The sequence below is a fragment of the Phodopus roborovskii genome, unplaced genomic scaffold (assembly GCF_943737965.1).
Source record: "Phodopus roborovskii unplaced genomic scaffold, PHOROB, whole genome shotgun sequence".
NCBI classification, from domain to species: Eukaryota; Metazoa; Chordata; class Mammalia; order Rodentia; family Cricetidae; genus Phodopus; species Phodopus roborovskii.
The window spans coordinates 34,995,711-35,021,286 of NW_026126482.1; the positions used below are offsets into that span (position 1 = coordinate 34,995,711).

At 45.1% G+C, this 25,576-nt stretch overlaps 1 protein-coding gene across 4 annotated transcripts in view; it reads right to left on the minus strand.

The window, feature by feature from the left end:
- The window catches only part of Ripor2 (RHO family interacting cell polarization regulator 2), a 213,504-nt gene that overhangs the window by 87,473 nt on the left and 100,455 nt on the right, over window positions 1–25,576 (minus strand). The window contains exon 1 of one of the 4 annotated variants that reach the window (XM_051194520.1): window positions 25,158–25,299. The exons of 2 other annotated variants lie outside the window; for them this stretch is intronic. In XM_051194520.1, coding sequence (XP_051050477.1) covers window positions 25,158–25,218 — 61 coding nt within the window. In that variant the 5' untranslated portion in view covers window positions 25,219–25,299. Of the gene's footprint in view, window positions 1–1,883; window positions 2,081–25,157; window positions 25,300–25,576 lie in introns of those variants that run through there. One more of the 4 variants, XM_051194522.1, reaches the window with a different exon arrangement.

The following is a 25,576-nucleotide window of genomic DNA, read 5'->3' on the forward strand; positions in this document are numbered from 1 at the left end:
TGGGTGACCAGGATCCCAGGTAAGTCCTCTGCCCACACTTTCAGTTTTCCTCTCTCTCTTTCTCTCTCTCTCTCATTGGCCATTTCTTTATGTTTACACTGAGGACAAAATGCTCATAGCAAACACATCTCACATCAGAGTGCCAGAGGAAGAGAGCAACAACACCCCTCAGGGGGCTTTTGGGAAAGCAACACATGCGATATGTTTTGACTAAATAGATTCTCCAATGTTCCTTTTCAGATGGTTGGGTACAGTCAACTTTTGGACAGACACATGTATTAACTTCCAAGGCAAAAGCCACCCTGTGGCTGTATCTCCCCCCCATGGGACTGATGGGACCTCTGATGTTGAAGGCTGGATTGAGCAGCAGAGAAAGGGTCAAGCTGCTGTCACCTCAAACACACACACACACACACACACACACACACACACACACACACACACACACACACCTGCAATTTGTTCCCAGAGAGGGAGGGTGGCTACTGGATGCTTTACAATTAATTGCTGGAGACCAGACTGAGGATGCTGGTTCTCTGTGGGAGTTGTGCCTTGACCTCTCCTGCTGTAACAGCAGATAGGAGGCTCTGTTGGAGCTAAACCTTATGAATGGGAGTCTCAGAAGCAGCCCTAAGAGAAGTAGGCTAGTAGGAATACTGGGGAGAAGGTGGGAAGGAGGAGCTAGGCAAATGTGACCAAAAAAAGAAAAAAACCCAAAGCTCTCCCCCAAACAAAACCAGCCAACCAACAACAAAAACAACAAAACCAAAAAGGAAGAAATGACTGTGTCAGGAAACAAAGGGCGGGTGCTCATATTTGCAAGGGGAGCCAGAGGGAAGACAGCTGATGTATTTTTTAAGACAACCACATTGTTTCCCTGGCTAAAGTACTGACATTTCTTCAGTTTCTTCACAGTCACTCATGCAGCATATAGGTGTCCCTTAGACCAGAACCCCTAGACCAAGCTGTGGATCCTACCCTGCTTCACCCCCGGCCTCACAAAACCGGTCAGCTGAGATTTCTGCCTTGTTTTCTCACTCAGGAGCTGTTACTGTCCACAGTCCTGTCACTCTCACAGCTGAATGGCCCTGCTTAGCAAATTTCAACGCCTGCTCCCTTCAGCAGAGAGGGGTCTGTACTGCTGCCCACGAACCAGTGGGAGGGAGCTATGAGGTAATAAATAGCGTGAAGCAGGAGGGCTACAAAAGAGCCTTCCCAGCCACGCAGCCATGTTCCGTTCAGTATCTGCCACACACACCTGCCCCGGCTGGGCTGGAGTGCCCTCAGGTGTGACCCCCGTTCCCCAGTCTTTCCAAACACAGGGTAGCATCAAGAGCAACACATTTCTTCTGATTTGCTTTCTCTTCCCCATTCTCACCACCCGGCTTCATGTGGCCAATTTGAAGTGGCTGGGTCCCAGCCAAGCTCAGTTGCTCAGTCTGGGGACACACGAAGATCACTGTTGGGTACCCAGAAGTCTTTCAGTAGCTGGGGGTTCACCCACTATCTCACCCGCGAATTCTCCCACTCGGGGTCCTGTCTCCTTATTTCTCAGGCCAGTGATCCCCTGTCTCTGACAGACCCCAGCCCTGGGTAGTCACAAGCTTCTCTAACCTTCTCAACCAGTCCCTGCACGGCCCGGGACACCCTTCGGGTCTGCCATGCCCTAAGTGTGTGGCCCTCTCACTTAGCAACTTCCCTTCTCCTCCCGCTGGCATCGGACTCCGCGATTCACCAGGACCTAGGAAAGCCCGGACACCCAAGGGATCTTCTTAATACGCCAGGCTCATTCAAGCCCAGGACACCCCCTCCACACACCCACCTCATCGAGGTGAAAGCAAAATCAGACGCAGGGAATGTCTTTAAGAGGCGCATGCACCTACTTGCAGAGAACGCTCCTGGTGCCCGGAGACGCTTAGTGCCGGGTGGCATGTACCACCTCGGCACCCACGCGCCGCCCCTCGCTGCCCTGCGCCTCCGGCTCCGCGGACAGCCGGTGCTCGCTCGCTCCTCCAGCCGACAGGGAAAGGGCGGCGGGTGACAGTCGTGGCCCCAGCTCTCAGGCTCAGCCGCTGGGGCGACGGGTGAAGTTGCGGGGCCAGCGGACGCGCGGTGGCAGAGCGTGGAGCGAGCGCGGCGGCGGAGCGGGCGGTGGAGGCGCGCACGCGGGGGCTGGCGCGTCACCCGCGCGGGGAGGGAAGAGGAGGAGGGCGGGTGGAGACAGCTGCTTGATGGTCCCTTCAACTCGACTCTTTCAGGCTGCGCTTGGGTGCTTGCTTGCCTCCAGCTGATCGCCTGCACGTCAGGCTCCGGAGCACTAGCTTGTGGCGCGGCTTAAGAGGACTCAGCCGCACAGGAGTTGAGCGAGACCGGTGGACTCAGCATTAGAGGAGATCTCAGCTGAGACAAGAGTATCTGTGCAGCCACCCCTTTGGGGGATGTCAAAAAGGGCAGTGCTTTACAAACGATGAGGTGGGGGAGCACTTTGCACATTGCTGGGGAATGAAGTCCAAGGCTCAAGGCAGAAGTTGGAAAGCCCAGATGGAAAGGACTCTGGGTACAGGCACTCAAGGGCATATTTGGACAGAGATCTCACAGTGATGGGGGGGGGGAAACAAGGTTTTTTATTGTCTTTTAACCCCCCCCCACACGTAAAGTTTTCAAAATTTAGGTGGGTCTGACAGACAAAAACATTCCATATAAAGGACGTTTCGAAGCTGGGTATGGTGGCACTCAAGAGGCTGAGGCAGGAAGACTGCTGCAAGTTCAATGTCAGCTTCGGATATGTATGTATGTATGTATGTTGCGTTTTAAAAATGTGTGTGTGAGAGTGAAGTGTATGAGATGAGTAGTCTACAAGGACACAGAGATAAAGGGTGGGTTCCGCCTCCATCCTTAAGTTGGCAGTTCTCACCAGGTCTCAGTTTCCTCGTCTGTCAAACTGTCTTATTCATACAATGGTGTAGTTTTAATTCATAATATCAAATCCTTCCATAAATGCATTCATCGTATTCCAGACTGAGATCTGGTCGCTTTTTGAGGACATTAGAATCAAGAAGTATAAAACTTGACTAACAATAACCACGAGAGGACTCAATGGCGGCATCAGGAAACTCCACCATTCTCAGACCTGCAGCACAAAGCAGCCAAATCATACCCCACCTAAGGATACAGCAAGACTACAGGGATCACCCAAGGATGAACATGGCCTCATCTCTCTGGCCTGGGCCACGAGAGGTGTCTTGAGAGGAGTTTTGACAGTCTGCCCTTTCCAGCTGCATTGCCCAGATACCCTTCTCTCTACTCAACATATTTCCCATCATTGCTCCACCTTCCCATGTGGACATTCCTTCCTAGGAGGAAAATGTCAACTCATGGCACAATATCCTAGCACAGAGGGCAAGCTCTCTGTAGGTTTCTTTATGGGTATTCTGCTCAATGCAGAAGTTCCTAATGCATCAATCCTTACAATATTAAACATACAGTTTATGGTGATCTTCTTATCCCCTGGGCAGTGGGCTATTTCCACTTGGTTATAATCTTTCAGTATTTTGATTCCTACTTTATAGATGGGCAAACTATAAGGTTAAAGAGAGTTAGTATAACTTGCTTAATCAACTTTAGATGCAAATGTGAAAAAACTAGGTTTAGATATCTGTAAGACATGGGCTATTGGGAGGCATTCCCTCCTTCGGAGGACATGCGAGGCTGGGGCTGGGTTCTTGATAAGTGGAAACTGTGAATTAATGCTGTGTGTTCTTTTAAATAGCTGTATGTTGGTGATCTGTTAGGTAGTGATAGATAACAATCTGTCTACATTGCAGAAATGGTGGCTTTTAAAACTATAAACAATGTGACCACCCTCTATGGCTTCAAATCCTACTTCAGTTCCCCATTTGTAATACAGAATAAAACCCAAAGTTCACACTGCTGGTGATGATTAACCTTCATCATTGATATGGCAGGATCTAATCTTATCTAGGTAGTAGACCCTTGGACAAGCCTTTGAAGGATTGTTTAAAAAAGTTAATTCAGGTGGAAAGACCTGCCTTGAATGTGGGCAGCACCTTCCATCCATGGGCTGGGGTCCTGGACTGAAGATAAAGGAGAAAAGGAGCTGAACATCAACCAGCATTCCCTTGCCAGGATTGGCAGAACCCCCTCAAATGGAGCAATAAGCTAGATAATAAAAACACTGCTGTTGACAAGATGCTGGTAAGCCAACCCTTTACAGATGGTCTGCTATGCCAGCCTCCCTCCATCTCCTTAACCCTTCCCAGCCTTTCCCTATGTCTCCACTGACCACTAGCATCTTTAGTTCATCCCTGTCCCAGTGATCCTTTTCATCCATTCTTGTCTTCCAAAGCACTGATATTTGCTACTTCACTTGTTTCTTGTCTTTCTGTCACTAATCTGTGAGCTCACAGGGCAGGGACCATTTCTGTATTGCACACTGTGTCCCAGACCTATCAGATGAAAGATGGATAACCCTGCATTCTGAGGCAGTCCTTGACTCGTCCATCATTTTATTTCCCTTGTCAACCTATCTCCAACCAAAGAGCCTTTGCCTACATCCAAGTAGCAGTGTCTATTCATTCACACTCAGTTAAAAAGCCCCTGGCTATTATTATCCATTCCCTTAGGCTTCTTGTCCTATCCTGTCCTTTCACCTCTGAATTCCCTAAGAGTTTGATTTCAAGATGCCTAGAATCTTCTGCCTTGAATAATATTGCAGGAACTCTGTGAGGCGTGATTATTTCAAACAGTGTTGCCAAAGGACTGAGAACTGCATGAGGGGGCTCCCTAGGGTGCTGTCTTGGAGATGCTCAGCTCTACAACCTGGGGCAGAACTGAAATGGTGAGCAAAAGGGAGTTGGGTTCAACAAGGCACTTCCTTGAACTGGCTCCCTGGGAAGGGAACCAGTGTGTCAAGGATGGAAGGAGGAACATGAAGCTATTTTTTCCTTTGGACTGGGATCTATCCTTGGGTGACTGTGTAGCCCCCATAAGTTCTAGCACAGAAATCCTCAGACAGCAGGTAAGTGGGACCAGGCAGCACAGGTCCAAACAGACAGAATGAAATTCTGAAGGGATTCTGTGATTCAAGTGCCAGAGAAGTCAAGTAATGTGTTCAACAAGGCAACTGAATTAAGAGCACATACCAGAAGCCAGGTATCCTATGACTCAGTTCAAGTTCTCCAGCAGGTATCTCCATTCACTGACCCTGCTGAGATCTCCAGAGTCCCAATTCTTGAAGGGGTGGATTTCTCCATGTTCCTACCCTCTCTTATGATGGTATTTATTATTCCCTAAGCATGAGTCTTAAATTCTCTAAAGTTCACTGAGCAGAGCATTCATACACATCAAAGAGCATTCTTGTGACATCACCCAGGGAATAACGAAGCACAGATCTGTTCCGTCCATGGAGGTAGGGGCACTATGGGAACTTCCCTAGTAGGAGACAATTGCATTTCCTCATGCCAGCAGATAAGAAGCGATTTAGGATAGATGATCTGCCCCTCAATTTGTGACACTCCACTCGTCCTAACATGAAGGAATCTAGACCACACTCATTCCTATGATATCACACTCAGGTCTGTAGGATGTGCCAATCTACATTGAAAAAAAAAAAAAAAAGAAAGAAAGAAAGAAAGAAAGAAAGAAAGAAAGAAAGAAAAAACAGACCAAAACAAACAATCATCATCCATTTACAGTAAGACATGTGTCTTCAACTCCAGGCCTCATGTTCAAAGTAGGAACCTTATTGTCAATGCTGTCATCTCATGCACTGTCACCGGTGTCTTTCTTACATGTGTGATATCTCTGCTGGAGAACTTTGAAGTCATGAATATGTTCTTCACTCAAGTGGGGATAAAAGAAGCTCAAATGAAAGAAGTGTGGGCTGACAGCATGCCTGGATTAAACATCAGTCCTTTTAGAAAAGATCTGTCTTGAAATGTTGAACTCAGCTTTGAAGGGGCTAAGTGACCTCAATAGGCAGTGAAAGAATGACGTGCAAAATCCCTTAAATAAAAATGTGTTGGCTTAAAAACAGAGACAGCATTGGTTCCTTAAAATACAAGTTTAACCCCTCCCCCTCATATCATTCTTCGTTGAGAATACTCCTAAATATAAATGGCAATTAGCAGTGAGTTGTTGGGTGAGCCCAGTAGCAGGCACTGAGCCAGGGTGCAGACACAGGGGAAGGCCCGGCAGCCACTCATCTTACTTGGGGTGACAGGTCTGGAGATGGGTAAGTGAGGTGCACAGTAGGAAAGAGGAAGTACTACTGGTGCTATGGAAACAGCTTTATTTTTGGTAGTACGAAACTGTGTTTGAACTTCAGCGACACTGACAAGTGTCCCTTTCCATAGCAGAGCTATGCCATTCTTCTTGAGCATTTTTTAGCTGATGTTTGACTAACAGAATCGGCCTGGTGAGCCTGATTGAGGCTAATACACACACCATTCATGAGGAGAAAGAGAAGAATCCAGAGCACAGCTGATTTGATTTACCAATTTAGAACTCCAGCTATGTAACTCAGAGCTCAACATATGCCTGTGGAATAACTAGCATTGCCAAGTGGGGCTCGTCAGGAGGCGTCGGAGACTCGGCCCTACCTACTTCCCGTGTTTAATTTCCTCTGTGTACCTTGTGCCTATGACACTGGTGACTTCTGGTTTCTACTCTTGGCCAAGTTGACAGATCCTGGAGCAGTGAGCAGATATGCCAGAGATCTATTCTGCCTTCCTAACTAGGATGCAACACGTACATAAGAGTGAGTTCACGACCACATCATGTTGAAGTATTTTCTCTAACCATGTGACCTTCCTTTAGAGGCATTCAGCAGCCCCAGTGTGTGCTGTACCATAGCTTGGAATGCCGATGGTTTTGAGAGTTTTCCTTTTTTTATTTATTTTTTTTAAATTGAGATAGGTTTTTACTCAAGTAGTCCAAGTTGGACTCCGTGTGTACTATATATCCAATTATGACCTTGAACTTCTGACTTCTGATCTCCTGTCTCCATCTCCTGAGTGCTATCCAGGCATGGGCCATTACACAGTGCTTCATTAATGCTAGGCAAGCACACTAGCTAGGCAAGCACACCCCAGCTCTGCTTCTGAGACTTTTGTGGTTTTTGTTCTGTTTTGTTTTTTGAGATAGGGTTTCTCTGGCTATCCTGGAACTCAGTTTGTAGACCAGGCTGGCCTTGAACTCAGGTCCTCCTGCCTCTGCCTCCAGACTGCTGGAATTAGAGGTGTGCACCGCCATGGTTACTTTGGTTCTGAGACTCTTGAATTCCTTTATCACATAGTAACTTTTGTTCATTTCTTCATTTGCTAGCCATCCTGACCAGTATTTTTAATTTTCTAACTTATGATTTACTCTGGGAAGGAATTTAAAGTGCAGTCTCTAAGAGCTGGGCTTGGTGGCTCACTCCTGAATCCCAGCACTTGAGATGCTGGGGAGGGAAGATTACTGTGAGTTCAAAACCAGCTTGGGCCGTATGGTGAATTTGAGGTCAATGTGAGCTATAGTGAGACCCCATATCAATCCCTCAGCAAACAAACAAACAAAATCAAAATCCCACAACAAACCAAGATCAACAGCAAAGGAAGGTTTTTCGACCACCCCTCCCCCATGCCATTCAAACCGTCACATGGCCTGCGATGGCTCTGGCACACTTTTCAGATTGCATGCTAGGAGCAGAAGCTCCATAACAACCTCACAAGGCTTCCTGCCCACTCAGCTTCCCAGAGTGCTTTCAGAAGATTTTTACAACTGGGTCTTCAACTTGCTGTCACCCTCACATGCAAGGGGACAGTTCCTAGAAGGATCCTGGACTTGAAGTTGAGAGACTTTGGTTCTGTCTCAGTGCTGCTGAGGAGGGACTTAGCAAATCTCTGTGTCCTCTGTGTCATATGAAGGGACAGTACAGCCAGGTTATCATATTTTCCTTTGTCTACTGTTGTTTGCTCAGGCCGATTCCACTGCCTAGAAATTCTTAGCTGATTCTATCACTCTTCCTCTTACTGTTGAGGTTTATCTTTAAAATCCATCCCCCTGGCCTAGAATGAACACCTCATCCCAGCACTGCCTCCATCAAGACACTAGTTTTTTTTTTAAATAGGTCCTCTGTCTCCTTAACACAGATCCTTCCTTTTGGGATAGTTGATTAGCACACTCCTCACCATTAATAAGTTGTATGTCGGGAGCCATGCTTTGTGCCACCTACAGTATAATAAGCACTGTATTAATGTGTCTAGAGGAAGGACAGTCAATTGGCTCTGTGAGGAAGGTGAGCATGCACTTGCTTGCTGCCCTCTGCCACCCTACCTCCCCCAAAGCCTCCCAAGCCTGCCTTTGTGGCACCTGGGCAGCTCCGATGTAGTGCTCACCACTTACTGAACTGCAGGGAGCCAGACTTCCTCTCCTTTATCCATGTCTGGTGCCTCTGATAAGTTCCTCAAGGGAGTAGACATCACAGGCATTTCCTTCCCATTGTCACACGTATCTGCGTTTGCAACGGGAACTTTTCTTGGTCAGCACTGCTGACATTTTAGTACATCCCAGAAACAAGGTACTGAAGTCAGGCCTATGAGTTTAGGCAAATTACCCGAAGCCCAAGCTGATCTATAGGCCTAGCTTCTTCACTGAGGGACTGCAAGTCTTCAGGGGCAGAAACAAACAGCTGGAAGTCAAAGCTGACGGGGAAGAAAATGTGCTCCAAGTACAAATGTTTCCTCTTCAGAAACTTTACATTGTATTTCTTATATATGATTATTATATAATGCCTCAAGGTCTTTTTCTGCAATAATATAATCTTAACCAATATTCCATCTTTGTTTAGTTTTTAAGATAATGTTTCAATATTAAAGCAAACAAATAAACAGGGGCTATAGAGGGGGCTCAGTGAGTAAAGGTGCCTGTTATGCAAACATAAGGAACTGAATTTGGATCCTAACACATGTGTAAAATCCAGATGTGGCAGCACACATCTATAACCCTATTGCTGGGAAGATGGACACAGGTGGATCATGACTAGTCTCTCTGAAGCACTGAGCTCCAGGTTCAATGATAGACCCTGACTGACAAAGATTATGGCAGTGTGTTAAATTTACAATTCTTTACAGTTCTGAATACCAAGAGGTACAAAGTGAAGAATATACATTTAACTGAAAGTATTAGGACACAACAAGATGGATAGAAAATATTTCAAAGTGCAGCTAGAGGTAGCTGGAAACTATTCATATCTATAAGCAGGATGCTACAGATGTATGTGGGCACTTTAGTTTTTAAGGTCGGAAGAGACCTGTTACTTCATAAAAAAAGTCCCTTCCTTTTATTAAGCTACCCAAAAGCACATATCTATCTATCTATCTTTAAGGGCCTCCAAGGTGATATATTTATTTATTTAGTGCTCCCAGCTAAATGCAGTTAGTTCCAGGCTTATAGTTTGTCTCTGTTCTCACTTCCTGTTTATTCTCATCTCTCACTCTCTCCTCTCTTTGCCCTGGAGGCTCATTGTGGGGACTGCATGAATGGTCCCCTTGAAGATGGGCATTCCAGACTCTTCTATAAGCTATACTTTCCAGACTCTTCTTCAAGATATGGATTCTGGACTTTTCCTCATACAGTCACCCTGGGCTGGCTGGGTCCCTTTATAAAGGGTGACTCCCACCCTCCCTGCAGAAAGCATCCTGTATCCACTTCCTTTTGCTGCTGTGGTCCCTCTTGCTCCTTTGCCCAGCAGTTGTTTCTCAAGGCCCTCACAGGTTCCTCCACACCTGCATCCTCCTTTGCGATTCAGTTTCTTTGCAAACACAACTTCTGATTACTCCAAAGTTTAGCTTTCCTGGTGGATACTCATTATTATACTCATCATTATCCACTGGGCTGGTTAGATGGCTCAGCTGGCACACACACTTGTTCCAAAAGCATGAGGATCAGAGTTCAGTCCCAGGAACCCACGTGAAAGAAGCTCGGTGGTGGTGGCGCACAATTGTAATCCCAGTGCTCGGGTTGCAGAGACAGGGTTATGCTGCAGCCAGCCTACCCATTCTATCACAGAGTCTGAGTCCCTCAAGTCTAAGTGGCTGATGAGACGTCATTTGTCCACAGCCATTGCAAACAAGTGGGTAACATTTGCACAGGACAGTCGAGGTTGGTGGAGCTCAGAGCTAGGCTGAGCACAATACCTGGGGTCAGTTTAAAGAGATTGCAGAGGATAACGGAAGTCTGCATAGATAAGACAGAAAGCCAAGGAAGAAACAGAAAGGATGGGATTTGCCTGTCAGCCAAGCATTTAGTCTAAACTGATTCTCAGCGCCACCCCCCACCTCCAATTCTGTGGGTTAATTGACATAGTAGGAAGAATAACCAGTTAATCCAGTCCCTCAGGCCTCTCCAGTGTACTGCTGGCTCCAGGAGATTAAGGACCAATGATTGCTGAATGAACTTCTCTGAGTAGTTTGTATCTGAGATCAATTTTAAAAAGTATACATATTTGTTACTTTAAAATCTCTTCTCTAATCATTTATATTTTAAATATGTTTTACTCAGATGTCCCTTTTGCTGTAGGTGGACTTGTATTTTCCTTTCCACTTCAGGTCAGGGCTGTTCCTTGTAATCTGTTTAGTCCTCTTTCCTTTCCCCACCCCCAGTTTGGCAGAGATCTCTCCAAAGGCCAAGTCCTTTCCAATTCATGAACTTAAACCCTTTAACTGCAGAGGAATCATAAGGGCAGGAACCCAAAGCTCAGAAACCTACCACTTGCGGCCAATCCTCATGGGCTTTGTAGATCTTATTCAGAAGTGTGATGTCCATTTGGTCTCATGGAGGTTAAGTGAGTTGTTACTACTCAGATACAGCTGGAGAGAGCTGGGAGTGCCTCAAGATGGCTTAAGACACAGGGGTGCCCAGTGGGAAGTGCCTACTGAGGCTTCCTGGGTGCTTGCATTCCTCTGAGACATAAACCTGCAGCTCACTGCTTCTCTTTTCCAACCCTCAGCACTGAACCCAGCTGTATGCTCTTGTCCTGGAGGCTTGGGACAATTGGGCATCCTGACTAGCTCCAGAACCTAACATCTCTTTCCTTCCTAAGTCCCTTTCACAGCCCACATCTCTCCCAGCTAACATACATTTGATGCAAAATCAGGATGCTGGATATCAGATCCATCCCAAGGGCAAAGCACTGGTTCAATTTGCAGAGGTTTGAGTGGAAATCTAACCCCCTCAGAGCCTTCTGTGGTAGCAGTGGGAGAGAGGAGGCCCTGGCCCAGTTCCCTTCTTCCCTTCATTGCTCCCTGGTGGCTTCTCATAGGAGTTGTGACAACAGGACAGAGCATCATTGCCCTCCATAATTAGCCAGGCAAAGGAGAGTGCTGTAATATCAGAGCGATGACAGTGGACTTACAGCTCATAAATTATTCACCAGCTGAAGTGCAATGGCTGTCACGTTCAAAATAGGTCATTCATGCTAGAGCTGTTAGAGCTGAAAATTTCACAGCAATGGTAATAAATGCAAGGACATTGGTTTAAGCAAATCTCCAAAGAAAGTGGCTTCCCCCAGCAACCCTGTAGCAAGCATCTCTTCCTGAATCTCAGCTATGTTTTCATTAAGCAGCAGGCAGAGGCCCAAACAGCTGTCTTCTGGCAGGGCTGGAGCTGGGGGTGGAAGGCTCTAGTTCAGCCTCTTCTTTCATGGGCCAAAGAGTCTCGAGAGGCTACTTGAGAAAGATAAATGTGAACACCTGCTCTCGTCTGCTCCCCGCACACAGACGATGCTAAGCCAGAATAAGGGTCACCCTGAGCAGGTTCTAAATAGTTCATATCTTAGACTTGGATGCCGAATTTACAGAGGAATTCAACTTCCACAGCTGAAGGCTTTGTGTCCTGGGGATTCGGATCTGATTCTCAGACATATGGGCCTCTTCCCTAACCAGAATGCTCTGGCCTCTTGTCCAGCAGGAGATATATTATTATTCCATTCAAGTGTTTGATGATGGAAAAAGTACTGGACTGTCTATTTTAGCATTTGGGAGAGTTTCTGATATGGTAATATGGTAAAATATTCTTTTAATCTTTTTTTATGCTATAAAGAGGGAGAGGGATATAGCTCAGTGATGAAGCACTTGCCTAGCATCCTCCTCAAGGCCCTGAGATTGATCCCCAGCACTGGAAAAGTAATGTGCTCCAACACAAAGTCCCTCTGCAAAGTAGTGTCATACAGAAAGATTAGAATAAAGAGAAGCAATTGAAAACAGCATGTGGGTTTTGAGTTGACACAGAGTGAATAAGCTGGTTGCTGGTTCTTAAATGGACATGTGACTGCAGAATAATGCTGTGTCTTCTTGGGGAAGAGAAAAAGAGGTGTTCAGGAATGGAGAGATCCCTCTGCTTCCTTCTTTGAGGAGAAATAAATCAATGAGCCCCGCCCCCCTAGGTCTCTTCCAGCTGAGAGGCTCTGGTGTACAGCCTTGGGCCTAAAGGACAAGAAGGGCAAGCATTAGAACTGGGTGTGTAGAGCGCCAACGGCTGAGAGTGTGTCCAGAGGCAGTTTGTTTACACAGTTCTGCAATTAGCACACATATGACACACAGCTCCTAGGGACACAAAACTCTCACCTGCCGGTGTTCACCTCCAAGAACCAGCATTCTAGCCCTTTCTTCCTCACCTTTCTCTGATCCTCCCTGCATTGCCGAACTTCTGGTCTTCTGGAACAGTCTATAAAGATTTTTATAGCCTCAATTCCCACAAACTAGAGATACATCTATGGATAATTTTTATGTGTATTTATGCTGCTTTCCAGGCAACATTTCAGCAGACATTTCTTGGGTCTCCACCATTTTGAGTTCTTGGAGGACTTGGTGAAGCCATCCAAAATTTCTATAAACTTGACTGTCTGCATGTGACTAAAGAGTCCCAGTTGAAGAAATGTTCTTGTCAGTCCATACTGGCTTCCCCAACCCACACCAGCTCCTCAAGTAGCCACCATTATCTCAAGAAACAAAGGTCAGTACTGTCCTTCAAAGTGTTCAAGCCAAACTCAGATTTATTCCTGCCTACTATACATGCTCCTGGCTCAATTGCTGTAGAGTCTGGCAGAGTTTCCATTAGCTGTCACGTGTATCATTCCAGGCTTTCAACTGGTTGCTTGCCTTTTTTTTTTTTTTTTTTTTTTTTCCTAGACAAAGCCTTGTATGTCCCAAGTCCCAGGCTGACCTAGAACTCATTATGTAGCCAAGGATGACCTTGAACTTCTGATCCTCCTGCCTCCATCACCTGACTAGTGGAATGACAGACATGAATTACCATGCTGGATTATCAAACCCAGGACTTTCCACATGCTAAGGAAGCGCTCTACCAACTGAGCTACATGCTGAGCCCCTTTTCTGTTAAGGGTATGGTCAGAATGTGCCTTCTAGAAGGTAAGTCAGATAACATGTAGCTGAGCATTGGCCAGTGGCACCTGTCTCAGACAAAGTAAAAACTCGTGTTTTCACAATATCCCATGGGACTCTGTAAGTGGTGTCATTTCCCCAAGCCCCAAGTTCTTGGACCTCATCTGCCACTCTCTGCCTTGTTCCCACTATGCTGCAGACACAATGGCCTCTTTGCTATTCCTGGAACATTCTCCCTTTAGACAGCCACAGGGCCAGATTCTGACTTCCTTCAAGCTTTTGGCACTTGTCAGCAAATCCCTCCTGGGCCACCATGCTTGATCCTTCCCATCCTGCACCTCATTTGTCAACAACACTTCTCTTCCCCCAACACAGGCCATTTCTGCATCTTTTCCTGCCTGCGTCCCTCCTCTTAAACACTGTGTGACTTCACCAAGCCCAGGACCTTATTATAGTGTCTGCTGTATCCCAGGAACCAGAATAGAACTGAACCCAGCATATGGCAGACTTCCAATAGACAGTCTTTTAATGATGGAAAAATACATTATGTCCTGAAGTTTATAAGTTCTTCAGGAGGACCACATCGGCCAAGGCTGTCATTCCTCTCAGGAGCCTCAGTGGGGGCTAATCACAAGACATTTATGCAGAATTCCCAAGAACCATTCCCAATTAGGCAGGAATTCATAGAAAGAATCCCATTATCTAAAGCCTGCACACACTCTTAGTGTAACAGTCCTGGCAAGAGCAGAGTTATTCTAAAGAGAAACACTTGTGTCCCTCCCTTCAGCCATTGGGCTGTTGAAAAGATGGATCCCAAGAATCCCATGCTGCAGGGAAGAGAAAGAATGAAGGCTTGGTGTCTGTCAGCTGCCGGAGGAATTTACCTCCCAGGAAGAGACTCTATACATTTACATGAATTCACTAAAGAACCTCACAAAACAGACAGGATTTGAGATGGATCAGTGACTGGCAGGGCCACACCTTGATGAAGATCTATAAACAGTGTCTATGTCTTGCCTTCTACTTAACCCCAAACTTCATGTCTGTACCCCTGAAGACAGACTTGAGGGTTGATCTACCTCTTTGCTCCTCCTCCCAGTGTGGCTACATCGAATAAATATCTTTGCTCTTGCTGGTCTTACACTTGGTATATTAGGGACTGGTGGCCATTCCTCACTTGGTGGGGCTGCCAAACCCAAGACTTTGACCCTAAACACTCCAGTAACACTAGGAAGAACTAGGTCATTCTGAAATTGTGTCAGACAGAGTCCGCCTTGATCAGTGCCAGCTCCCTAGAATCAAATCTGTCTTCTGTGGAAGTTTGGTTCTTTTATGTTAGAATTGTGGGGTTCAAGAGAAAGGCCGCACAGATGTCCAGGAGCTCCTTATTTGGTGGCTTATACCTTCTGAACTAATTTTTCAAATGCTGATAAGTATATGTAAACATGTCTGCATATATTAGTAACTGCGGTGAAACTTGAATAACTTAATATTTAGCATCTCAGCTCAGCAGCGAAGGCTACTTGGTGCTCTTTCAGAAGACTAGAGTTGGGATGCCAATAGAGATGCTGGGCAGCTTTCAACTGCCTGTAACTCCAACTGACACCCTTCACTAGCTTCCTCTGGCACATGCACTCAGGTGCACCTACCCACATACAATTTATGTTTAAAAAATTACAATTGTAACAATTTTTAATGCATAGTTCAGTTTGTTTTCAATGCCCTGCAACCAAAATCCAGAGCTCTTTTGCTTTGCAGAACAAAGATCGTATGCAGTTTAAACAATAATTCACATTTTATCTCCTCCACCAGCCCCGGGAACTATTGACTTACTGTTTCATTACATTTGATGGGTATAAATTTATCATCTAAGTGGAATCAAACAGTGTTTACCTTTGTAGAAGTTGAATTACTCTCTATAATAAATGTTTGTAAGATTTACACACACACTGGGGCCTGTATGGGGCTTCATTCCTTTTGAAGACTAGCTAATTCCATTGTCTGCACATACTACATCTTGTATCTTCATTCTCTCTCATTGGATACTTTAGCTTCTTGCACCTTCTGGGCACTGTGAATAACATTGGGCTCCATATGTATCTGGATGTTTCCCTCCCACCCAGGAGTTACCAAATAAGCACTGTGAGACTTAATATTAATTACAATTGTTTGGCTAATAGCCAGGCCAAATAGAGTCAGGCAGGAAATTCAAACAGAGGTAACAGAGAGAAAGAAGTCAGAGTCAGGGAGATGCCAGGTAGCCTCCCGAGGAGTAAGATGTCAGAGCATTACCAGTAAGCTACAGCCACGTGGCAATACATAAATTAATAGAAGTATGTTAATTTAAATATGAGAGCTAGTTAGTAATATTCCTGAGCCATTGGCCAAACAATTATAGTTAATATTAAGATTCAGAGTGGTTATTTGAGAACCAGTGGGTGGGAGAGAAACTTCTGGCTACAGTTATAAGTACAAATGCACAAACATCTCAAGACCTTGCTCTCAATTCCTCTGGCAGTATACTCAGAAATGGGGTATCTGGATCATATGGTAACTCTGTTTCTAAAGCTGCCAAGAGCTGTTATTCAGCCGTCTACAGCTGCAGTACCACTTTATACTCTTGTCAATTTGGATTTTCACCAACAGAGCCCAAGAGAGAGTTTCCTGTCTTTTGGCAGATTTTCTTCCCCCATAGCCTGTGAGAACTGCTCAAAGATGTTTAATAGAACTAGACATTCCTGCTTCTTCCAGTGCTTAGCAACAGGAAGCCCGTAGCGCCCACTGTATGTGTGTGCATGTGTATGTGTGTGAGTGAGTGCTTTTAGCTTTCTCTTGTCATGTCTGTTTTGCAAAGGCTTCCTCATTCTCCAATTAACATGCATGTGAGCAAACACACACTCATCTACCTCACAGACTGGGGGCTGTGGGAGAGAACCAGCACTGTGTGAGGATGATAAAGACAGGGCAAGCTAGTGCAGTCCTCTAACAGAAAGATATTGTGGCTTCAGTCCAGTTTCTTTGGAAGATGTTGCTTAAGATCCAGCACCACTGCTCGTTGGTAAACTGGGGCATCTCAGTGTGGGAAAGTGTAGAAGAAGACAGCTTGGAGTTGTGCCTACACATCAGCCATTCATTACAAGTAGGTCCTAGGGACCTGCGAAGCCGGTGTTAATGGGAGAGAGAATTCTCTGCAGAGAAATAATCAGAAAAAACTCTCAACCCCTTATGTGTGATATCTTCTTTCAACAACTTGATTGCTGGGAAAATAGAGCCCTGCTCCTCCTGGGTTCTTTCTCCTTGACTTCTCTCTCCCCTCCTCCATTCAGTACAGTCTGTATTGAAATGCACAATTTTTTTTTCAAAGCATTTTTTTCTAGTGATACTAAAAAGCAACACAATATGATGACACATTTTCCCTCTAAAAGAATATTAAATTAACCCCTGGGGTTAAATCCCCCTCACATGGGAATTTCACAGGGAGAAGACCCAGATGTGAAATGGGGGGCTGTAGAAAAAGGTATTTAAGAAACTCCCAGTGATCAAAAGAGGCAAATGACTTGGAAGGGGTTAGAGGGACAGCTCAGCAGTTAAGAGTCCTTGCAGCTCTAGCAGAGGACCTGGGTTCAGTTCTCAGAACCCACTTCAGGTAGCTGACAACCATCTGTAACTCCAGGTCCAGGAAATCCAGCACCTTTTGGCCTCTGAGGGCATCTGCACACACACTACATATATAAACATCCAGGCACATACACATAAATAAAAATAAGTATAATAGGGGGCTTAGAAGTTGATGGTTACATAGACCAGGGGCCAGCAGACTTTTTCTCTACAGAGGAAGTCAGTAAATATTTTGTAGGCTTTGTGGGTGGAGAGGTTAAAAATGAGACAATAACACGATGGGCCTTAAGGACCCCACTCACCCACGCCCATCTCTGACTCCCTAGTGTTGGCTTCTAAGCATGTATCACTGCACCTGGGCTTTTTACATGGGTTCTGGGGGTTAAACCTCAGGTTGTGTGCTTGCACGGCGAGCACTAGAGCCATCTCCCCACCCCTCATGGACCCTTTTCTGTCTGGTGCATTGCAATTCACGCTGTCTTTTCACACAAAGACAATGAAGCTCAAGGCCTGCCACCAGCTAGCTGTCTTTTGCAGGTGGAGGGAAGAACCACATTGATCCAGTTAGGGTCTATCTTGCTGTAGTGGGTGCCATTTCCAACCTTGCTGACCTGTGTCCTGGTCAGAACTTGCCAGTGATGCTTAGAAAATCTTTGTCAGCTAGTTCTCATCTAGATGAGGGTACTAGGTTCTACCCACTTGCTTTAGATCCTCATGTAGCACTATCCGTAAGCAAGCGTTTGTCATTCTGAACATATTTATACATAGGTTCATGAATACAGACTGTCAAGGTTCCCTCTAGGAGCTCTTAATATTGAAACCCTTTGGAAGTTAGTGGAAGTAAGAACAAACCCCAGAGGGAACACTGTAGAGCAGCAGTTCTTAACCTGTGGGTTGTGACCCCTTTTGGGGTCCTTTTACAGAGGTCACCTAAGACCACTGGAAAGCACAGATATTCAGATATTTACAATATCATTCATAACAATAGCAAAATTGCAATTATGAAGTAGCAATGAAAATTTTATGGTTGGGGGTCACCACAACGTGAGGAAATGTATTAAAAGCTTACAGTTCAGGAAGGTTGAGGACCACTGCTATAAAGGCTTCAGTGACAATCTTAATTGCTATTCTAAAAGTTTATATATACTTATGTATATACATACATTATCAATGTGCATTAACTTTATACCAGAGATGTTTTAACAAATATAGAAAGTTTAGCTTTTCTTAAATTACTTTTTTTGGGGGTGGTCTTGAGACAGGGTTTCTCTGTGTAGCTTGGAACTAGCTCTGTAGACCAGGCTGGCCTCGAACTCACAGAGATCCTCCTGCCTCTGCCTCTTGAGTGCATTCTGTTGAGTGGTGATGGGACAGACTGTCATTATGATGTTTTTCTGTTTACCCCAAGATAATATTTAGCAAGGAAATAGGTGCAAATACTGTTAAGGATTGGATTCCTTGCTGCTGGCATTTCTGAAGGAAGTAAGAACCTCTCTACAGTAGTGTTGTCATGGTGTGCATTGCTTTTGACAATGACAGCATTTTCAAAGGGAATGCAGATCAATGAAAGCAACCGAAACTAGAGAGATCACAAACTTATTCTGTGCTGAACATTGGGTTATTCTGAGCCCTTCATTAGCCACCAGGTGGAGACCGGATGGCAGCTATTTGAGCTTTTGAGCCAGAGGGCACTCTATATTCCCAGGGAACTTCAGAAGGGAGTGGTCTCAAACAGCTCTGCTCTAATCAGCCCAAGTCCTTCATGAAGACAGCTCTTGCTGGTTTGTGACAAAGGCCAGGAGTGGAAGAGGGGGACTGAACAGACCTGGCAGGCTGGGATGGCTAAGAATATCAGAGAGATAATGAGAAGCTTCTAGGTAGGAAGCCCTTAATCTTTTCAGTTATTCCATACATTCCTTCCTTTAACTTTGGCAATTTCTTTGGATAGAAAATCATCATCACAATCACTACCACCATCACCATCATTATTACCACTACCACCATAATCACTACTACAAGCACAACCACCACCAATACCATCATCATCATGGCTACCACTACCATTGCTACCACCATCATCATTCTCACCATCACCACTATCATCATTACCATGACCACCATGATCATTACCACTACCACACTAGCACCACAATTAATACAACAACCATCACCACCCCCAATATAACCATCACTACCACCAGCATCCTGTCTACCACTAGCATCACCATGACTACCACTGTCAACACTACCACCATCATCACTATTACCCTACCATTTCCCAATCACCACCACCATTACCATCATTATTACTATTATTACCACTACGACCATTAATTATCACCACTGCCATTACCACTGAGACCACTACCACTTTCAACTTCCCTATCACTGTAATCACCACCATCGTTACTACCACTATCACCAGCACCGATGTCATGACTCCATTACCATCATGATCACAACAGCCACCATCACCATCATTACCATCACCATCACAAGAGCCACCACCATTATAATCACCACCACTATCTTCACCATCACTATCACTATCATCAAACCACTGGCATCAGTATTATCATCATCCACATCTGGAACAGTTTACTTCTGCCTTACCTGAGTTTTAAGTGCTAAAAACTCCACAAACTAAGAACAGCAATGGTATTAGACACTCTGTACTAACAGCAGTGGCAATAAACTCTCATACAAACAGCAGGGGCATTAGACTCTCTGTATGCAAGGTACTTTCTGCAGCTCTGGGAGCCAGTTACTGATGAGCACATGAAGGCAGACACTCAGGATAGCAATGTTTTCTTAAAAGACAGCTTTGTGCTTTATGCTTTTAAACATACTAGGCACAGTTAATTCAAGAAATCACATTATTTAATAAATATGTGGACTTGAGTAGATGGCTTTTCTCAAAGAGGAAGGAGGGATAGACTCACAATACATTTCAACATTTTGGTCATAATAACCACACATTTCTCCTTTCTTTCTTTCCTTCCTTCCTTCCTTCCTTCCTTCCTTCCTTCCTCCCTTCCTTTGCTCCCTCCCTCCATCCTTCCTTCCTTTCCCCTTCTTTGTTCTCTTTTTCTGGGCCTTCACAGAGATTTAGTTTTCAAGACAAGCTCTGCCCAAATATATATTCCAGTTTTCCTAAAATGTTCAGGCTTTTCTGGCTGTCACAAAATATTAAAATAAACATTTGGCATGCCTGACCTGTACTATCAAGCCCCCTTTTTAGTTTCAGCGGATCTAAATAGGTTACTGTGAGGTCACTGGAGGCCATAAATCAGAGGGGGTGGACTGGTGGCTGAACTGGCCTGCATAGCTTTAGTTCAATGTGCTATTTTGGTTTGTGCCCCTGAAATGACACCATCTTGTTGGCACCAGCCAAAGAAAGCTTCCTAGACATCTATGGGAAGAGAATGTACAGTAATCCAAGGCTGAGGTCACACAGGCATGAATTACTGTGTGTGTGGGGGGGTGTCTGTGTCTGCTCCAGACCCCGTGAGAGAGCAGGGTGAATGATTTCCATCCAAACTGTTTATCCAGGAACCCAGGCTGGAAATGGATCCAAACAGTGTTGGCAAATGGTAAAAGCAGAGAGTAACCAATTCTCACTCTGTCAAACCAGGACAGCCTCTTCCTGCCAATTCCATGTGGGTCCACTTGAGAATCCCAGATATTTTTGAGAAAGACTAAACACAGTTAAGTAACAATTACTGTATTTTTATATGATATGAAATGTATAATAATCATAGAACACCCCAACACTTTCTGCCAAGATTTGTGTTTATCTTCTATTTCCTTTGCTTTTTCTGTGAAGTCCTAACTCAACCAGCCTGAATCTCTTGCATTTATTGCTTTTAATACATAACCTTAATTTAACTCCTTCCCCTCCCTCCCTCCCTTCCTTTCTTCCTTCCTTCCTTCCTCCCTTCCTTCCACTACTTCCCTCCTGTCATGTTTTAATTTTGGAAGGGGCAAATATAATGCACAATATAATATCAAAATATACTAGATTACAACACATTGTGTAGTTTTTACCTGTTTTTAAAAATCTTTAGTTTTATAACTACATAGAGAGTCTACACACAGTCTACATAGAGAGGCAAATTATCCTAATTATAATTCTTTTATTGATGCATTTTGAGATCCTCTTACTCTGAGGTGAAGTTCCCACTGGAAGGGAAATCATACAGACTGACTTTTGTTGGGGGAAAGTTGAGAAATTTTGTTCAAAACTGGGTGACTTTGTTCCAGATATCTGCTCGTTTCTTGAGACTTAAGTGCTACAGGTAGCCAGTTCATCTCATCTAGAGGCCTTCCTTGAGGAGACAAGCAAGTTCTTCTAGGACAGCAGAGGTACGCCCCTGCCATCATATGCTCCACCAGCTCCGGGAACAGAAGGAACTGTGGTCTTAAAGTGAGATCTTACAAGCTATGGGAATATAAGAGCTTGGGTGACACTTTGTGCACACACTGTGAACTCATGGTGTTTTACTGTTCTAATAAGTGTCCTGGATTGCAGCCACTGGCCAGTTCTGAATATGGAAGCAGCAAGGCTGGAGAGTCTACAAAAGGGGTGGCTGCTGCTAAGGTGTAATTTTCCCGCTAACAGGCTGACTGACCACTACCTGAGAACTGATTCTTCCCACACATGATTGATTGTGGTTCTCTTCTCCCCAGCTGGGCCGGGCCCTCTTCATTGATGGTTGCCATGTCATAGTTGTTACAGTTATCATGACCAAGATAATCCATGAAGGGGTGTCGGCCAGTGTTCACCGGCTGGCTGTCAAGACAGCCTGGCAATAACATGGATGAATGCCTTTTAATTTGATAAGCATGAAACAATAAAAACAAAGCAGCCACTAGTGCCAATTACTGGCTTTTCAATACCTTGATAATCAAATCACCCACTTTTTCAAGAAAGAAAACATCTGTAGTTGCTGCCTTCTAATAGCACAATAGTGTTGTGGATGTCTAGAAAGCACACTTAACGCTGTGTGTGGGGCTGGGGGGGGAGGGAGGAAGGGAAGAAGTGGGGGGGGAGAGAGAGAGAGAGGAAAATGTGTATGGGTAAACAGTCTCTTTCTCTCCCTCCCTCCCTCCCTCCCTCCCTCCCTCCCTCCCTCCCTCCCTCCCTCTCTCCCTCCCTCCCTCTCTCACTCACTCTCCCTCCTTGTAGAATAACAACAGAGTGGCTGCACAGCACTGCTTCATAGTTCTGTGAACCTTAACATTTTCTCTAACCACAGGGAACAAACAGGATCTCAGAGAGTCAGTGAACAAACACCTTGTAAGGGCTTGCTTGCTTTTTCTTTTCCTTTCCAGATCTTTCTGCAGCTGCACAAAACCTGTATTTCTTTAGGGAGACAATGTTTCATCAGAAAAACGTGTCAGCTGTAAGGAAGCACGGTTGCCCTAACAACAGGCTTCCTGAGTGGTTCCCTCCAGTGTGCTGGAAGGGACTCACTGTGTGAGGAGCATTTTGCTTTCTTGGGCAGGTTAGGAAGCAGAAAACCCAGAGAGACCTGGACTGGCCATGCAGTCTAGGTAAAAATGTCATGATGCAGAGGTTAGGTGAAATCTGAGGCTTTTAGACATGAGATCTTAGCAAGACGGCCCAAGTGGGGGATGAAGATGAGTGAAGGTGATGTACTCTGCAAATATGAGCAGAGTATAATGATATGTATGTATGTATGTATATACATATGTATGTGTGTGAAAATGAAATGCATTATTTTGAATCCTAGATAAAAATAATGTAATAACAGAATAGAAACAAAACAAAACTGAGGTCTCAGAGACTGTGCAACTCGTGTCTTCAATATAGAATGAGGATCAGAGAGGATAAATGCCCTTCGCATATTCCCACCTATATATGACAGGGGACAGAAAAATCCCCATTCTATTACCTGAGTATGTATTTGTAGACACAGCAGAAAGTACGCGTTATTGTTCACTGACTGCTATTCTAAGTACTTCCCTGGAACAGTGTTTAATCTACACACAGCCCTAGGAGGCTTGTGCTCCATTTCCCAAGTGAGTAAACTGGAGAACAAAGGGGTTAAACCATCTGTTCGAGGTCTCCAAACAGAGGAATGAGCGAAACCCAGGCAATGTCTGCACAGCACATCTTAAAGTGAGACACAAGCTGGGCCAGCTTCCACACTAACTAGCAGTGAGCCAGGACCCTGAAAACCAATGGAAGCACAGTGGTCAGTGTTCTCTTGGGAGTCTCTCTAGTCCCTAGGGAGAAAGTTAAACAACATGATCCACTGAAGAACAAGACAAATAGTTATGACCCCACGATGAAGCTAATCTGTATAGCTAAATGGATGCTACAGCCTCATGTTGCCATTGAGGAGACACAAGTTACATTGCAGAGGTATTGCAAGGCAGGACTAGAATCAAGTCTAAACCTGGTGTGACGCCCAGTAACGAGGTTAAAATAACGATGCTGGGGGGACCACTGGTTAAGAGCATTGGTTGCTCTTCTAGAGGACTTGAATTTAATTACCAGGACCTAATGACAACTTACAACTGTCCATAATCCCAGTTCCAGGGGAATCCTACCCCCTTCTTCTGGCCTCCACAGACATCAAGCCTTTGGTGCATAGACATTTATGCAGGCAAACAACCCATACACATAAAACATTTTTAAATGACCTGGATAGCTGTGAGTGCTCAGAAGAAAGATTTGCAGATTCTTGGAGCCCTGCTTTGTGAAGGTCTTCCTAACCACCTTCCTTCTAGGTTGGGGCCACGCCTGATCTAGGGTTGTGCGTGGTTGTGCATTAGCCTGTAGAGGGTGCTCTTGAGCACCACAGCTAGGTATAAAAAAGAGAAAACTCCCTTTGGATAGGAAAATGTGGACTGGTGACATTTTAGAATGTCATCCCTCGAGGGGAAAGTGGCTGAAAAACTAGGAGATTATCCAATCTAGGTGCATCTTTCTGGTTGCAATTGTTAACCTGGTGTCTAAGCAGGTAACCACCAACCAGTGCTGGGGTTACAAGTATGTGTCTCCATGCCTGCCTCATAAACTGAATTTAAATTCTGTGGCTCAAACAAAGTAAATGTAGATAGCAGGCATATCTTAGACAGCCAGGGAACAAGGCTTCTATTCACACACTTTAGTGTTACTTGGATGAACCTGTAATACTTAAAAGACACCTCCTACCCCACACACTACTTCTTAAAGGATGCTACAACATTACAACACATGGTAGTTTATGAAAAATAATTGAATTTCTGAGGTTCTTCCATCCCAATTTCCATCCATTTAGGCAATTCCAAATTCTAGAAAGGTTTTTGCCTAATGGCCCATTTCATTGCAACATTAGAATGAGACATGTGTAGGCAACTACTCACCCATTCAAAACACTAAGCCTGACTGCTCAGTTAATGTCAGGGTTGTGGACTGAGATGGAAAGCTAAGCAATGCCAGTGGCAGCAGGAACTCGCAGGGTTCAACACCAGCCCCCCACCCCCATCACCACAGAAGGGGTGGAGAGCTGGGGTAACAAATAAGTGCGACAAAGGGAAGAGAGAGGGGTAGCCAAATAGAAGGAGGAGGGAGATGGGAGGTGGGAAGGGCAGAAGCCCTCCTGCCCTGAACAAATCATTCCGTTCCAACACCAGGGCCTGGCACAAAGCACTGTGGCAGGCTTCCCTTTGGATGTCACACAAGAGAACACAGATGAAGGACAAAGTAAAAACTTAGTTCTGTTTTTTTGGCCTAAAGCAGATCCTTATTTAGTTCTAAAACTAGGGGCTTGAGAGATGGCCCAATGGTTAAGAGCACTGGCTGCTCTTCCGGAGGACCCAGGTTCAATTTCTAGCATCTCACAACTGTTTGTAGCTCCAGTTCCAGATCTGACATGGTCACAAAGACATATATGCAGGCAAAACAGCAATGCAGATAAAATAGATAAATATTTAGTTGTCATCCTTTAAAAATAAAACCTTTGGAGAATCATTCAACAGCAACGCCCCCCTTCCTTGCCTTGTACCCTTTATAACCATCTCACTCGAACTACTTAGCCTTCATCATTTCAAAGCACTCCAAAGTTTCCCACATGGTCAAATCAAAGCCTAGCAACCTGGCTCCTGCCACAGAGATATGTTTACCTTCACCAAAAATGTCATCCTCTTCATCCACCAGGAACTCCTCAGGGTCAAGGAACTGCATTGTGGGAAGACAGGGAGCTAGAGGCACTCAAAACCTAGGGCACACCAGCAGCCACCAGCTCTGAGCAGCCACACTGCTTGGGAGGCAATTCTCCCCCACCCCCACCCCGTGGGTTGCCCAAGCCCTGGGGAGGGCAGCTTCCGCATCTGCCTCGAAGAAAGCAGCTTCATTCATACGGAAAGGCTTCTGAAACTTTTTGCAGAGTGAATTCCAGGTGAGGTAATTCTCACCACTGAGAAAAAAGACTTGTGTGGAAGGGGGCGCAGATCCTGTTGGATCCGAACATAGATATCAGGCTGAGTGAGATGAGGTCTATTTCAAAGCACCAACTTTCATATTTCTAAAGAGGATGGTGGGC